Below are 15,608 nucleotides of genomic sequence, written 5' to 3'. Positions count from 1 at the left end.
AATTTTGTCTTCGGTTTTTGCGATCGCTTAGGACGCTTAACACTCGGTTGTCGAAATTCTGGTAAAAGTCGGATGTTTTGGAGACGTTTTAAGATTGTATAAAAAATATTTCACTTGCCGCGTCACGGCTCGTCACGTGGTACAGCGCGCTCGAGCAGATGCGTCGTTGAGTCACGTAAAGGTTTTGCGTGTGCACGCTGACGGTGTTTTCGATAAATATGGTGTTTAAGTCTTTTTTTTTATCCCAATAAAGGTTATCGTCGCATGCCTCACTCGCTAAGCCGTCGGGTTATGCAAAGATTGTTGGTGGATGGCTGAATATTACGGTTATGTGACTTTGAAAAAAAATATTAAATAATTGCGTGGATAAATGGAGATTTTTGCTTCGGTCGACGTTATGAGTTCGTTTTAACTCGGATCGCAATTCTGTTTTCACTTTTGGGAATGGCTAAGTATGCTTAACACTCGGTTGTCGAAATTCTGGTAAAAATCGGATGTTTTGGAGATGTTTTAAGATTGTATAAAAAATATTTCACTCGCCGCGTCACGGCTCGTCACGTGGTGCAGCGCGCTCGAGCAGACGCATCGTTGAGACGCGTAAAGGTTTTGCGTGTGCGCTCTGATTGTGTTTTCGATAAAGATGGTGTTTAAAAGTCATTTTTTTATCCCAATAATGGTTATCGTCGCATGCCTGACTCGCTAAACCGTCGGATTATGTAAAGATTGTTGGTGGATGGCCGAATATTACGGTTTTGTGACTTTGATAAAATAATATTAAATAATTGCGTGGAGAAATGGAGATTTTTGCTTCGGTCAACGTTACGATTTTTGATGGTTTGGAACAGAATCATCGTAGAAACTTCTGGTTTGCGTCGCTACCTTCTCTAGCGACAGCTTTTATTAGACAAGGTCAGATGTCAAGTTGATGATTTCGTAAGTACCAGTCTATGACTGCTTATTTATTCATTTATTGATTTAAACTAACGAGGAAGGACCAATTTTAGTGCAAATAGCTTTACCAAACAATTTAGTTTATTACAAACTGAGTGACAAGTTATCTGCCTCACAAGGAAGGCCTCTAACTCTGATTATCATTTCACGCATGATTCAGATATGGTACCTATAATCTGCTATCAAACCATAGACTCCTATAGAGAAGGACTGGAACCTCCCAAGCTCGGGGTTTCTAACTTGAGTCTGAAGGATTAACTTGAGTCCGGGGCTACAATGACTTCTAGAAGGGCTAGAGACACGATCTCGGGATCCATATAGGGGTTTTTGAGGACGTCGAGTTCAATAGTGTCATTTTCAACACCACCTGAGGTCATCTTCAAGGTCAAAAGGTCATATTTCAAGGTCAAATTACTGAAATTTGGTATTTTTTGCCCGTTTTTGTGTCTAACTCATAAACGGTGAGAGATGGCTCATTGTAATAAGATGCAAGTGTGTCGAGCTGTCAAACTTTGATATTTATTGTCATATCGTATTACATAAACATTATATGCATGTCACAACACTATGCCTATTACAACTATGTCTATGTCTATCACGAGTTGGAGAGCTTTTCTTGCCTCCTGAGGCATCCCAAAGCTTTTTCTTTGTCACTTACATTGAGGACATGAGCTTTCAATAGAATGTTAGCTAAAGTAGTACATGCAGCATTACTACTAGCTAAAGGTGCATCTACAGAGGATAACAGCTCAACAAAATGAAATCGACAATGCATTTTAGTCTTGTCATACAAATTATAGGCATTATGTACAAAAAAGACGGTTGACATAGTCGGCACACTCAATCCACCTCTATTCAAATTATCTAGAAACTCAGATGACACCTCGTTACCATCTTCATCATCAATGATCTTCTCCATACTAGTGCTATCGCCATATTTATGAACAAGGTGTCTGTCCAAATAAACTACTTTATGCTTAAGGGCATCGTCAGACCCCAAGAGATCCTGAGTGTCTTGAGGAGTAATCTCGTCAATGAGTTCACTTCGCTCATCTGGATTTATGGAAGTTGTACAGTTCTTGTCACAATTAATCACACGAGAACTAGATTCGGGCATAATGTCATGCTTAATGAGTGTTTGCAAATTTACAATTTTAGCTGCAGCAATAATGTCAACTACGTCAATGTAGAAGTTTCCACCGCTTCTTTGCCTGGCTTGGCCGAAAAACTTTTCCAAGGCTTCATCTGCAAATATAGCAGGAAGAACGTAGTCAAAGTCTTTCTCTGGAAGAAGATGCAGCTGCGACAGAAGCAAGGTGAAATGAGGAAGCTTGTGTGCCTCAGTCATCCAACAGAGCTGGCTTATTACAAGCTGAAGAATTTCCTTGCTTGTGCATTCATAGATGTTGACCTGTTCAGTTATGGATCTAATCTGGGACCATTTTGAGAGCAGGCTGTTCTTCTGCGAAGGAAAAAGTCGTTTGGGCACCGCAATGCCATCTTTCTCAACTCTATTCAAGAATAGAAATCCAAAAGGTGAGTGAACTTGTTGGAAATGAAAGAACGGCTTGACAGTTTGTCCAGTAGCATCAGTTCTTGATAGGTAAAGGTTTTCCTGGTCTTTTATGACGTTAAAGCCAGAAAAATAGGAGCTGATTTTAGCACAGAAGTGGTCGAAATCTTGGATATTGTCTGCAGTCTCATCAGCTGCCGGCATCTTCTTAGCTCTTGATTCTGACGTAGAAGATGATGTTGGGCGTGGGGCTGTGGTCACCTGCTTCAAAGCTGATTTCGGTACTCCAGGAAATATTGATGGGGGTTCTTTGGGTCGTTTGCCACCCCTAACTGACACCCAATCACAATTGAAATGTGTCTCACAAATATATATCTCCTTTAAGCACCTCAAGCTTTCTTTCTCATTTGGTATTGCCAATATCCATCTCTCCCTCTCCTCAGGATCTTTTGGGAAGGATATGACCTTTACATAAGGCGTCCCATCATTGTTTCCTCTACAACCAAAGCAGCTGCAATGACGTGGCATATTGTCACCAAAGCAGGAAACAACACAAAGATCCTGTGAGATCACCAGCTGGACAGTTTCTGAAAGAGAAACAAACAAAACAAACATTAGTTAACGATGATAGAAATCAGCAAGTAGGTGCAGTAGGTACAAAATGTCATGTTTTGTCATAGACTTTACAAAAGTTTTCCTCTATGAGTTAGACACAAAAACGGGCAGAAAATACCAAAATTCAGTAATTTGACCTTGAAATATGACCTTTTGACCTTGAAGATGACCTCAGGTGGTGTTGAAAATGACACGATTGAACTCGCCGTCCTCAAAAACCCATATCGGCCAGTAAATTAGCACCAAAAAGTGCCGAGGTTAGACAAAAATGTCAACAAAGCCATTTCACCTGAAATGGGTTCTTTGGAGGTATCTCTAACCACACAAAAAAAAGTCCACTCGAATCCATCCATGGCAAACACCCGTTTTCACTGAAAATCAAAGATGGCCACCTCCGCGGAGCGTACAATATTGAAATAGGCATAACTTTGCTGAAAATCAACATAGAAACGCAAATAAAGTGTCTAATCCAACTAATTTTGATGTGCTCTTTCACTTGGAAATATTTTCAAGGTCATATAAGGTGGCATTCATGTTCAAATGTCAAAATCAACGTCATTTTTGGTATAATATTGAGGGAAAATGTGAAAATGTCATTCACATGATGGGTCAGATGGGAGCAATCACACCAGTTCGTTCAACTTCCAGGCCAATCCCCAGGAACCAGGTGTCATTAGATGACATAAAAAATGTTGGCAAAAATTCAATCGTATTTTCAAGAGACCCAAAGTCAGCATTGAAGAGTATCAAATATGAAACTATTCGCCCCTATACCCAGGACATGCAGAACCTCAAGTTAGACAAAATGTGGCAGGTATCGATGCATCTCTCTCAACCTCGGCCTTTGTGGTCTGGATACATGCAATCCCTTCATACGCAAATGGCCAACCCAGGGAAGAGTACACAACTCTTCTTACCAATGATTGACATGTCACCAAGTAGCCCAACATGTGTTCGGTCAACACTGGAGTACATGAGCGACTTAGCTGAAAAGCAGAATTGTACTCCCATCATCACCTTCGATCAGCAATTATACTGGATAGCTCTGATGGTTATCGAGGATCAAGTCGTTTGCGAAAGATTGTCCTGTTACTTGGCGGATTCCACACAGAGATGAGCATGCTTGGAGCAATTGGAGTTATCATGGCAGGTTCTGGTTTGAAGGAAATGCTGGCACAGGTCTGTGCCGAGGGTTCAGTTGACAAGATGTTGAGTGGAAAGGCAGTGGCCCATGCAGTGCGAGGTCATCTTCTCATTGACAGTGCCCTGAATATAATAACTACATCAGAAGCCCTTCACCTGCCTATTCCGGATTTGAAAGGTACGGACTCCTCTACGTCGACACCCATGCTCGAGACGAGCAGCGAAAACCAACCTTCAAACTTCAAACACCCCAGCAGCCCCAACAATATCTCTCAGCTTGTCAAAGACGTACAAGACAGAAGCATGACTCGGGATGATGCACGACAGAGCAATGCATTGAGCAACATCCGCTCTGCTTTTGAAGATTGGCGTGCATCAATGCAAAGCTATGGCACTGCAAGATTGTGGATACAATCCCAAAATATGGTATCCATTCTTGGGTCCTTCATTCGTTCTGCTCGTACAGGTTGCTGGCCTCTGTATTTGCAGTCACTGCGTGAAATGCACCCTTTTCTTGCTGCTGCCGGTCAGAACTATACGAAGTCTTTGGCATTGTTCATCCCAAGAATGATTAACCTGGAACAAACCCATCCAGATGTATATAGGGCATTTATGAATGGTCTCTTTCCAGTCAGAAGAAGTGATGGTGCGTGGTCAGGAATTTTCACAGACCTCTTCATAGAGCAAGTTCTGATGGCCAGCATCAAATAAACTGGTGGCTTAACCCAAGGGCGTGGATTCAGTGACAGCACTTGACTTATCTTCCTGCTCTCAAGACCTATGTGCCCATATAAGCCAGTCCATTTTCGTGATAGCTGGTTTATCTATGGATACACCTGATGGACATCGTGAGTTAGCAGCAGCCCAGATACGTCATGACATGAGTGATATACAGAAGATTCTCCAAGTGTTCCTTGAGTGTGGCGTATTTAACAAACCATCATTGAAAATTGTAAGTTCATCAACTGGCTTGGTGGCAAATGACTCTGTGAATGCAGATGAGGCTCAAAATGTTGGAAAGAAGATCCTTGATTCCATGGTCGGACAATTTGTCGCAGAATACAAGTTTTCTCTGAAGAATCAAGTTAAGACCCTGGCATCAGCCACTCATGTGAAAACATCTTCTGGTGAACAAATTGAGATGGATTCACAGCATCTCTATCAGCGTCTTCTTCTTTCAGGTTTCAATGGTGACGTACCACTTCCAGATCTCTTCCGATATGAGATGTGCTCTTTCCCACCATCTCTCTTTAACAACCATGTGTGCATGAGGATTGGGGATAAATCGGAAATCATTCACCATCTCCTCAAGCTTGTTCCAGAGAGCAGTAGTGTAAAGTCCTGTGACATGAGTATGCAGTATATCATTGATGGTGGTAGCCTGATTCATAAATTATCATGGCCTAAAAATGCCAGCTACTCAGAGATCTGTGAAATGTACGTCCGACACATCAAGCAATTATACCGTCATGCTTTGGTTGTGTTTGATGGGTATCATGGATCTAGTTAAGTCTTTGATGATGAAGCACATTGTCACACGATGGGGAATAATATAGGTGCTACAGTTTTGGTTTCACCAGAAGTGCATGTAGCCATGACCAAGAAGAGCTTTCTTGCCAATCCTTCCAACAAGCAACCATTCATCAATCTACTTGCAGAGCAAATGACCAAAGCGGATATCACCGTTGAACATGCAACAGGTGATGCTGACTGCAAGATATGTATGTCAGCACGTCTTCACGCCAAAGAGAAGCCAACAGCTGTCGTCGCCGAGGATTCTGATGTGTTCCAGCTGCTAACGCATCATGCCAATATTGCTGACAAAGACTTGTACATGGTGATGTCCAAACAAACAGTGTGTGTGACAACTTTGGCAAAGAAGCTTGACCCATTACTCTCTGGCGCCCTGCTCTTTCTGCACGCTTTCAGTGGGTGTGACACTATGTCTAGACCTTATGGGGTTGGCAAAGTTTCAGTACTCAGGAAATATGCAGAACTAGAGCGGTGTAGTTCAATATTCATGTCTCCATATTCATCTAAAGCAGAAATAGAAAGAGCTGGAGAAGATGCCTTGTTGATCATCTATGGCTGCACAACATCTCTGACCCTTGACTCGGCAAGAGTGGACAAGTTTCAGCAGAAAGTGGCAACTGCCACGCAGTATGTGTCGCCAGAGAAGCTTCCGCCAACATCTGATGCAGCCATTTTCCATAGTCATCGCGCATACCATCAGGTTCAGGCATGGTGTGGTAATGATCTTCCTGCAGAAGAATGGGGCTGGACGACTTCTCCTTCTGGCTTGTATCCCGTCAAAATGTCTCAGCCGTCGGCACCTGATCGACGACTTAACATAATGCGATGCAATTGTGCTGGATATTGCAACACAAGAACGTGTACATGCCGCAAAAATGGGCTCCATTGCACTCCATATTGTAGTCAATGCAAGGGCATTACCTGTTTGAACGGTCCACCTGTGGACATTGAAGAAAATGAGGTGGAAAACGATGATGATGAAACGGGACTATCCATAAATTAAGGTGTGTTTACTATATATGTATATAATGTCTATAAAATAATCAAATATGTGTATAAAATAAATTAGTGTTTGCATACATATGTCAATGATTGTAGCCGGTTGTTCAGACAATTAATTTCGCTCATTTCTGGGTAATTTTAGGCCAAAATTTGGATTTTTAGAGGATTTCAATGTGAACACATCTTCCAATCTCCTCCAAAGTAACTTTAAATGGAAGAGCACCTCAAAAATAGTAGGATTAGACACTTTATTTTTGTTTCTATGTTGATTTCCAGCAAGGTTATGCCGATTTCAATATTTTACGCTCCGCAGCGTCAGCCATCTTTGATTTTCAGTGAAAACGAGTATTTGCCAAAGATGGATTCGAGTGGACTTTTTTGTGTGGTTGGAGATACCTTCAAAGAACCCATTTCAGGTGAAATTGCTTTGTTAACATTTTTGTCCAACCTCGGCACTTAATTGCTTGGCCTACTATATGGATCCCGAGATCATGTCTCCAGCCCTTCCAGAAGTCATTTTAGCCCCGGACTCAACTTAATCCTTCAGACTCAAGTTACAAACCCCGAGCATGGGAGGTTCCAGTCCTTCTCTATAGGAGTCTATGTATCAAACACCTTTTTGTTGGGTGGGGAGGGGTTGGCACATGCAGAACAAGGTTAACCTTTGGTACACTTGGTTTGCTAAAACCTGGTTTACAATCTGCTAACAAATTGACTGACCAACACATTTTTAGCAGCAGTTGCTTGTTCAAGTGACTTGGCATCTGGTTATACATCTTGTCTGTCATTGACATGGTGATCAAGCATGTTCAGAAGGCTATTTGGTCATGTTATATATTTGTTTGTGGCTTGCTGGTGCATGGAACACAATTGGAACAAGCAAAGTTATTAGTTATTGCAATGTTTCTGATATTAATCCAATGACATAAGACAACTCCATATGTCTACACTCATTCTTATGTATTCATTGATACCGAGCCAATACAGGACTTTCAAATGAAAACAAAGACCAACAATTACTGCAACATAGTCCCAAGAAGAAAGACACACGCACACACACACACATATATATGTATGCACACACACACACACACACATATATATGTATGCACACACACACACACACACATATATATGTATACACACACACACACACATATATATATATATATATATATATATATATATATATATATATATATATATATATATATATATATATATATTGTTACGGCTGGAAATTCGCAAACCACCATTCAGGTCCCGTAGGTGAGGTATCTCTTAAGTACCTGTGCAGTTAGCCCCAAACCCGTTGTTTAGAGGGACTTAATGTGATTCATTTGGGCTGATGCCTGGTGTTGGCTTAATGGTTAGGGTGGTGGGCTTAGGATCCGAGTATCCTGAGTTCAAATCCCACTCGGCTGTTGAATTAATACCAGGTGGGGTTGACTCTGCCTGTCATCCTTCCGAGGTCGGCAAAATGAGTGCCAGCATGCTGGTATCCTGTGTCGGAGTGGCGACCCGTCCAGGATTGTGCCCAATAGCCAAGGAGACTGCTTCGGCAGCACCAACGCTCTGCACAGAGTATGGTCCCAGTGGATGGATTTGGGCTGCGACGCTTTGAGTCAGTCGTTTTTCTTTTTATATCTTTTATTTCAAACAAAAACCAACAAGGGGCTCGCCTGGTTTTCACGCCATTCTTCTCCACACTTGGTGTGAGGGAGGAGAAGCGGGGTGGGGGCAGCTGGCACCCGATTGGTGGATGCGCGGTGTGACGCGGCCAGAGAGGAGGAACGCCCCTCTTCGAGACCTTTCTCGAAGCGCCTCGAAGGGGGGTGGAGCAAAGAACGGGGCAGAGCAACAGGGCGGAGCTCCGGGATATAAAAGTCGGAGACGGGCAGAGCGGTTTTGTGGGTGCTCTTGCTTTGTGGTTGCTCTTGCCCTCTTCCTGTCATCTGGCTCGCTCGTCCTCTTCTCTTGCTGGTGGCCGCTGGCCTGGTCTGCTGTGGTGCGTTTCCAAGACCCCGCTGGCGGGAAGGAGCGTCCGCCATTCCCCCCTCCCGACCTCGGGCATCCACATTTCCCCCCCCCCCTTCTATCCGCGCTGGGATAGCGCCGAACACTCCGTTGGTGGTGCCGAGTGGCCAACATGTGCCGGGGCGAGGCACGCAGGAGAGGACTTGCCTACCACGCCAGGGCACGGAGTCGCGGCCAGGCGGGACCACGTCGATGGACGTAGGAGAGGGACTCGACAGCCCAAAAGGGAAGTCACCATTTCTTTTCAGGTTTTTTTTGTATGGAACTTGTGGCACCATGTCTTGTGAAGTAAAACTGTACAAATGTTGCCGTGTGTTCGCGTAGTCAGTTGGAGCTCTGTGTCCTCGTTGCTTTTATTGTTTTCTTCTTGCATATGCTTTATGTGCATTTCTGATTCTGTTTGGCTGTATATGTGTGCTTTGTGCGTGTGTCTGTGTGAATAAAGTGCTTGTGTGAACTTGTTCCGTTTCGCTGCATCCTTCCCTTTGTTGAATCTCCATCTTGCTTCACGTAACGGGTTCATTGTGGGCTTAATACGCCCGATAATTAATTGGAACCGTCGAGGCCGACGATACCGCTCGGTTATCCCAAATAGCACGGAACGGACCGCTTAAGCGGTTCGTGTCCGGAGTCGGCCTGCGGCGAGGTACGATCGCCCGGTCTACCATCCGCGTGGGGACTTAGGTAGGTCGAGTTTGGCGAACAACCCTATCCTACGCGGGTGGCCAATTGGCACGATTGTGGTGAGGTCGAAAGGCCCACCCGTGACTGGCTCCGGGCGATAGTTCCCGGAGGGTCATGACTGAATTGTCCGTCCGGTGGGCTCGGCGGCCGCTATTCTAGTCGAGCGGCCGATCGCACGCCGGCGGGCGTGAATTCGCAACAATATTGTTGCGGATTTCGCGCCCGCCGGCGTGCTGACGGCCACGTAACTCGAATCGCGGCACGTCGCCCACCGGACGGACAATCCAGTCGTGACCCTCTCGGACTAACACCGGGAACCAGTCACGGGTGGACCTTTCGGTCTCACCGCGATCGAGCCAATCAGCCCCCGCGTGGGATAGGGTTGCTCGCCAAATTCGACCTACCTAAGTACCCACGCGGAGGGTAGACCGGGCGATCGCACCTCGCCGCAGGTCGACTTCGGACACGGGCCACTTAAGCGACCCGTTCCGTACTATCAGAATAACCGAGCGGTGTTATCGTCGACCTCGACGGTTTGATTAATTATCGGGCGTATTCAGCCCACTACCAACCCTTTACGTGAAGCAAGATGAGGATTCAATGGGAGAAACGACGAAGCGAAGCGGGAAACAGTTCAACACAAAAGCACATTTATTCGCGGCACACGGGAAGCACACATAACAATTCCACCAAATGCACACAGAAAAAACACAATTCAATTTACACAAAAAGCAAATATAAAAGCGAAAACACAATGCAGAGCTAATACCGACTACCGAGCACACGGCAACACTTATACAATTTTACCTCACAGACGGCGCCGACAACACATACCCAAAACCAAGGAAAAGAAATACCCTCAAGGATGAGGCGGGCCTGAGGCCGAGACCGGGTCGCGCCTACCCGTCTGGTGATGAGACGCGGAGCGGCGATGGCGCCCCAACTCCGCGGACCTCGCGGACAGTGTCTGGCAGGGGGTGGGAAAGGGGCCCCCTTGGTCGCACTATCTCAGCGCGGGGGGAAACAGGAGGGGGTTGCTGATGCTCGGGGTATAGAGGATCTTTATTATCCCTGGTGTGCGTCTCCACCTCGGCCAGGTCGCGCTGTCGGCCTCCCTCGGGTGCAGCTCCCTGCACGACGCGAGCACCCCCTCGTCTGGTGTCGCCGCCTTTCCACAGCTCGTCCCCTCCGTTCCGACTCCAACGCACACGACGAGCAGCTCCACCGCCCGCAAAGTCTTGACCCTCTGCTTCCGACTCTCCTACTCTCCGCCTCTGGACTCTCCTCGTTGGACTCTCCTCGTTGGACTCTCCTCTGACTGACGAACACGGTCCTTTTATCCCCCCGTAGCTTCGCCTTTGACCCCCTCCCTTTGACCTTTCACCTCGCTCCCCATTGGCCCGAGAAAAAGTGGGCGTGAAGGCTTTTTGATCCACAAATTTGCATATATCGATCGTCCTGGAGGCGGGGCCAATTCGCCCCTCGCTCACCGATTGGACGGCAAAAAGTGGGCGTGTGTCGTTTTTGATCCGTTTTTGAAGCACAAAATCCGTGATTTTGTACACGTTGTTCGACGCGCGCTCTGCACGAGTCCAACACCGGTACCCACAGCGGGGCAAGAACGGTGGCGATGCTACGGTTGCGAGGTGTGACGGGAAGGTCGTGGCAGTTGTGGTGAAGCGGCGTTGTGGTTGGTGGTTGATGTTGTGGTTGTGGTGGTAATCATGGCGGTTGGTCCAAAATAAAGATAGTAAAAGAAAAACGGCTATCCTGAAGAGTCGCAGCACGCATGAATAACATTTATTCCCACTAGACAACGGGTTTGGGCCTAACTACACATGCACTTACCGAGATACCTCACCTAAGGGACCTGAATGGTGGTTTGCGAATTTGGTAACCACAACAATATATATATATATATATATATATATATATATATATATATATATATATATATATATATATATATATATATATATATATATATATATATATATATGTGTTGCCTGGTGTTGGCGCAGTGGCTTGGGATCCAAAAGGTCCTGAGTTCAAGCCCCATTGGGCCACTGAATTAGTACACCAGGAGGTTGACTCAGCCTGTCATCCTTCCGAGCTTGGTGAAGTGAGTACCAGTATACTGGGCCCGGTGTATGCCCCGGGTAAAAATAGGTGTACCATATCCCTGTGTCGTAAGAGGTGACCAGGGTTGCGTCAGGAAGGGCATCCGGCGTAAAAACTAAGCCAAATCACTATGCGGATCATAGGGATGATCCGCTGTGGCGACCCCTCACGGGAGCAGCCGAAAGAAGAAGATATATATGTGTGTGTGTTTAATCAATAATATTAATTAAAGATTTTACTTCACTAAAATAATTCATTGTTATTCCACCCCAGAATGCTTTGCACGCATGCGCAGAAACCCCCTTGCAGCAGCGGACATCGGGGCATGCTAAAATATATTGTGCATGTGAGATAAGGAATGTTGGCTAAAATGGCTCACAGCTTCCAAAATAAGGCAAAGTATTTGGAAAAGTACCTTTTAGAGAGGGGTGTGCCTCTGCACTGAAAAAGTTGGATGACTTTCTCAGCTCGCCGACAGGGTTGAGATCTTGGCTCTTGCAGATGCCCGTACTGCAGACTCCCAATGTTGTGGACCTGGTGCGAGGCCGGAAGAACTGTGGATGGGCCCGTGCTACCCATACCCTTGACGATCGCTGCCAGTCAATGGACTTTGAACCTTGCTCGAGTGCCTCCTGCGAACATGGCAGACTTTGTGATTCGTTAATGAATGCCTGCAAATGAAAAGGCAATGCTATGTGCAATTATCAACAAAGTAATGGTTATCTACTCTTCAACAAAGAAATTTGGTGCGACGTAAAAATGCACAAAGCTTGTGCCAGCAATATTTATGTGCAAGGCAAACTTCCCTGATGAAGACACCGCATCTGGTTTGGGTGCTTCCTTGCAGCAATGGGAAGGTTATATCTGAGGCTTGTGAATGCACAGGGTAAGTTTAAAATCGACTTTCCAAATAATGATATTTGCTATTAACCATGTTGGGGGAGGGGAGGGGATGTTTTGGGAGGGAACTGAGGTATGGGAGCTGTGAGGGCTGTTATAAGTATTTGTGTGTTTACGGGAAATGGTAGGAGCCTGACACCGCTCATCCTTGGATATTTCTCATATTTCCTATATTTTTTGTGGGTCCGATTTGCATCCAGGAACACAACATTTAAGTTTAACCACTTTGAAGTTGCCAATCTTTCGTTGAAACACTTCTTCTTCATCTTTATATAAGATTTGCACAAGGCTGTGGGGTAGCATCATTGGCTGAGGTGCTGCTCATGTAATGCCCTGTGCTGGTTAGGACAGGGATTTGTAACTTGTTCAGGGTGCCAGCGATAGCTCGCCGACTCTTCACAAAGAACACCGTGGGATCTTTAACATACACCAATGAATGCCGGCAGACGAGATTACTGAAACACTGAAAATTATGTTTAAAAGACTATTTGACTTACGGATGTCATTCTACAGCGGCAGGTTAAATGCTTCCTCGGTAGCATCAGTGAATCACTGAAAACGCACACATAGTGCGTGCACCAAAGATCTTGTTTGCAGTCATGCGTCATTTTGAAAGTCCTGAATTGATTAATTATGGATGCAAAGAGTACTTTGTGAAAACTAAGTTCCATGCCTGTGATACAACTTTGACAAGCATGTTTTTTTTTTGAAGGTGTGGCAATGTGGAGGACATCTGGAGATAATTCCTTGCTCAGCGGTTGGACACGTTTTCCGAACGAAGAGTCCACACACCTTTCCTCAAGGGGTTTCTGTTATTACGAAGAACCAGGTGCGTCTTGCTGAGGTCTGGATGGACGAGTACAAGCATATATTTTACAGAAGGAACAGAAAAGCTGCAGAAATGGCAGAAAAGGTATGTATGTATGTATGTATGCATGTATGTATGTATGTATGAAAATCAAAGAAAAAAATCATGGTTGGGCCAATCTTCACAAAATTTGTATAAGTACTGAAATACCTGGGGTCATGTCATGCCCCCCACCCCCCAAAAAAATCTCCCTCCACCCCCTGCAAGGGTGGGGAGCCTTCTCATGATTTTTGCTTGTACGGCTGGGCCAATCTTCAATCCTGACTTAAACCAGGAAGTGCAATTTTTTTTTATTATTATTCAGGAAAACATAATCGTATCTCAAATAATTACCTTGTTGCACAGCTCGGCTTCTTTCTTCACCGAGTCACGTTCCCAGAGGGAACAGGTATTTATTAATCCAACAATTAAAGTGGTTTTTCTGATTTAGTGGTTGTAGCATTTTGTGTAATACTTTGTGAAGCAGTAAGAGAAGATCTGTTTTTGTATTAGGCACCTTAAATTGAGGGCTGTTGGGCATACTCAACTTTGAGCTGCTTGGATCTTCACTCGGTTATACACTGCCATCCTGGTGTTTCGCATACAGGGTAACGTATCGATATGTGTGCCTTCCCTCGAATGGGCATTAAGCTGGTGGAGCCATCTCTGTACCACTATTGGCCATTGGTGGACATTAAAGTTCCCACGATGTCTCTTGTGAACAGTAGGCGAGATATCTCCAGCTTCCTGAACCATTACTGCCCTGGCTGACTGCCGATAATGCAAGGAAAAGCACTTGGAATAACCCTTTACCAAGAGACTCCTTCGGCAATACTGATGCCATCAAGTGTGCGGTCCAACGATGACGATGATAATCATGAGTATTAGCTTAAATTGAGGGAGAAGTGCCAGTGAAATGTCTTCCTACATTTTGATGTATTGGTGATCATCTTTTTGTTGTTGTTGTTGTTGTTGTTGTTGTCTAATCATATTCTGTTCTGAGGCTCGATGAATATACTGAAACCCACAAATATATGATAAATTTCCATGCTGTGAAGGGTAATCAGACATGGAAATCTGGATATGCATTAAAGACATTTTCTCTTGCCTTTTGAACAAGCGCACGAGCAATGAAAACACAAACGTTTGTGAATATTAATGGTTTGAATACTTTGAATCGACACACTCTTGTATTTCTTCCACTGACACCCAGAAAGAATTTGGAGACATTTCCTCAAGGCTGAATCTAAGAGCAAAGTTGCAGTGCAAGAATTTCACGTGGTTCCTCAATAACGTGTACCCGGAAATGTTTGTCCCTGACCTAACACCAAAGCTGTTTGGGGCGGTAAGGTTTCTTTATTCACTTTACTTTGAGCTTTAATTTGAATGTGTTGAAAGGATGCAATTGGTTAAAAGGCATTATTGCATGCAGATAAAGAACAAGAAGAAGACATCGTGCCTTGATACAGGTGGCACAGACAAGAATTCGGGGAAAAATATAATAATGTATCCCTGTCACGGAATGGGTGGAAATCAGGTAATTCTTCTTCATTCCTTGGAAATCGTTTGATACTTTGGTGCATGTTTTGATGAACGAGTGGTGTGAGAAAATACATGCGTCCAAATAGAGGAAGGAGGCAGATTCGAGGAAAAATGCTATTTCCCCACATGGTCACCTGCAGTTTAGCAGTACTTTGGCTCTGAATTTGGCGAATTGTCCGGCATCTCATCCCAATCAAACATGCGCAGAGAGGAATGAGATAATTGTTTTACTCTGTCTGCTTCTTGCAGTCAAACAAAATTGACTGGAAGGGCACTCTTCGACATCGCGATGTCGCTAGACATGCCTCCGCCCACATTATCATATCATTATACTGTGATACTTGAACCAAGTTTGATTTAAATTCCTAAACCCATATTCAAAATCTAGTGTGTGTGTGTGTGTGTGTGTGTGTGTGTGTGTGTGTGTGTGTGTGTGTGTTCGGTCATTAAGCATAACATATCATTCTCTCTGCTAACCCCACCTCCACCCCTCATCTTTCTCTCTTTTTTTTCATATCTCTCTCTCTCTCTCCCCCTCTCTCTCTCCCCTCCCTCTCTCCCCCTCTCTCTCCCCCTCTCTCTTCCATCCCTCCTCACACCCTTCCCTCTCAGTGTACAGCAACATTTGGTGAGGCATAGATCTCCCCTCCCCTCCTCCCCTTCCTCGCTCTCCCCCACCCTTCCACACTCCCTCCTGCCTCCTCTCTCTCTCTCTCTCTC

General features: G+C 44.9%; 2 protein-coding genes across 2 annotated transcripts in view; one reads left to right on the top strand and one right to left on the bottom strand.

The window, feature by feature from the left end:
• The window catches only part of LOC147029595 (polypeptide N-acetylgalactosaminyltransferase 3-like), a 55,072-nt gene that overhangs the window by 26,192 nt on the left and 13,272 nt on the right, over window positions 1–15,608 (top strand). Inside the window, exons 6-8 of the mRNA XM_085872746.1 lie at window positions 13,212–13,412; window positions 14,560–14,691; window positions 14,779–14,883. Coding sequence (XP_085728872.1) covers window positions 13,212–13,412; window positions 14,560–14,691; window positions 14,779–14,883 — 438 coding nt within the window. The remainder of the gene's footprint in view (window positions 1–13,211; window positions 13,413–14,559; window positions 14,692–14,778; window positions 14,884–15,608) is intronic.
• Window positions 1,457–13,005, bottom strand: LOC147029596 (uncharacterized). The gene is made up of 3 exons (XM_085872014.1): window positions 12,997–13,005; window positions 12,015–12,270; window positions 1,457–3,051 (listed from the first exon to the last, which is right to left on the bottom strand). The coding sequence occupies exons 1-3, from the start codon at window positions 13,003–13,005 to the stop codon at window positions 1,547–1,549; spliced, it is 1,770 nt and encodes a 589-aa protein (XP_085728140.1). The 3' UTR covers window positions 1,457–1,546.

Source organism: Eptatretus burgeri, chromosome 3 (assembly GCF_056783735.1).
Source record: "Eptatretus burgeri isolate ZD-2024b chromosome 3, Ebu_testis_v1, whole genome shotgun sequence".
NCBI classification, from domain to species: Eukaryota; Metazoa; Chordata; class Myxini; order Myxiniformes; family Myxinidae; genus Eptatretus; species Eptatretus burgeri.
Note: the sequence above shows the minus strand (reverse complement) of the source record. Positions and strands in the feature narration are given on the sequence as shown.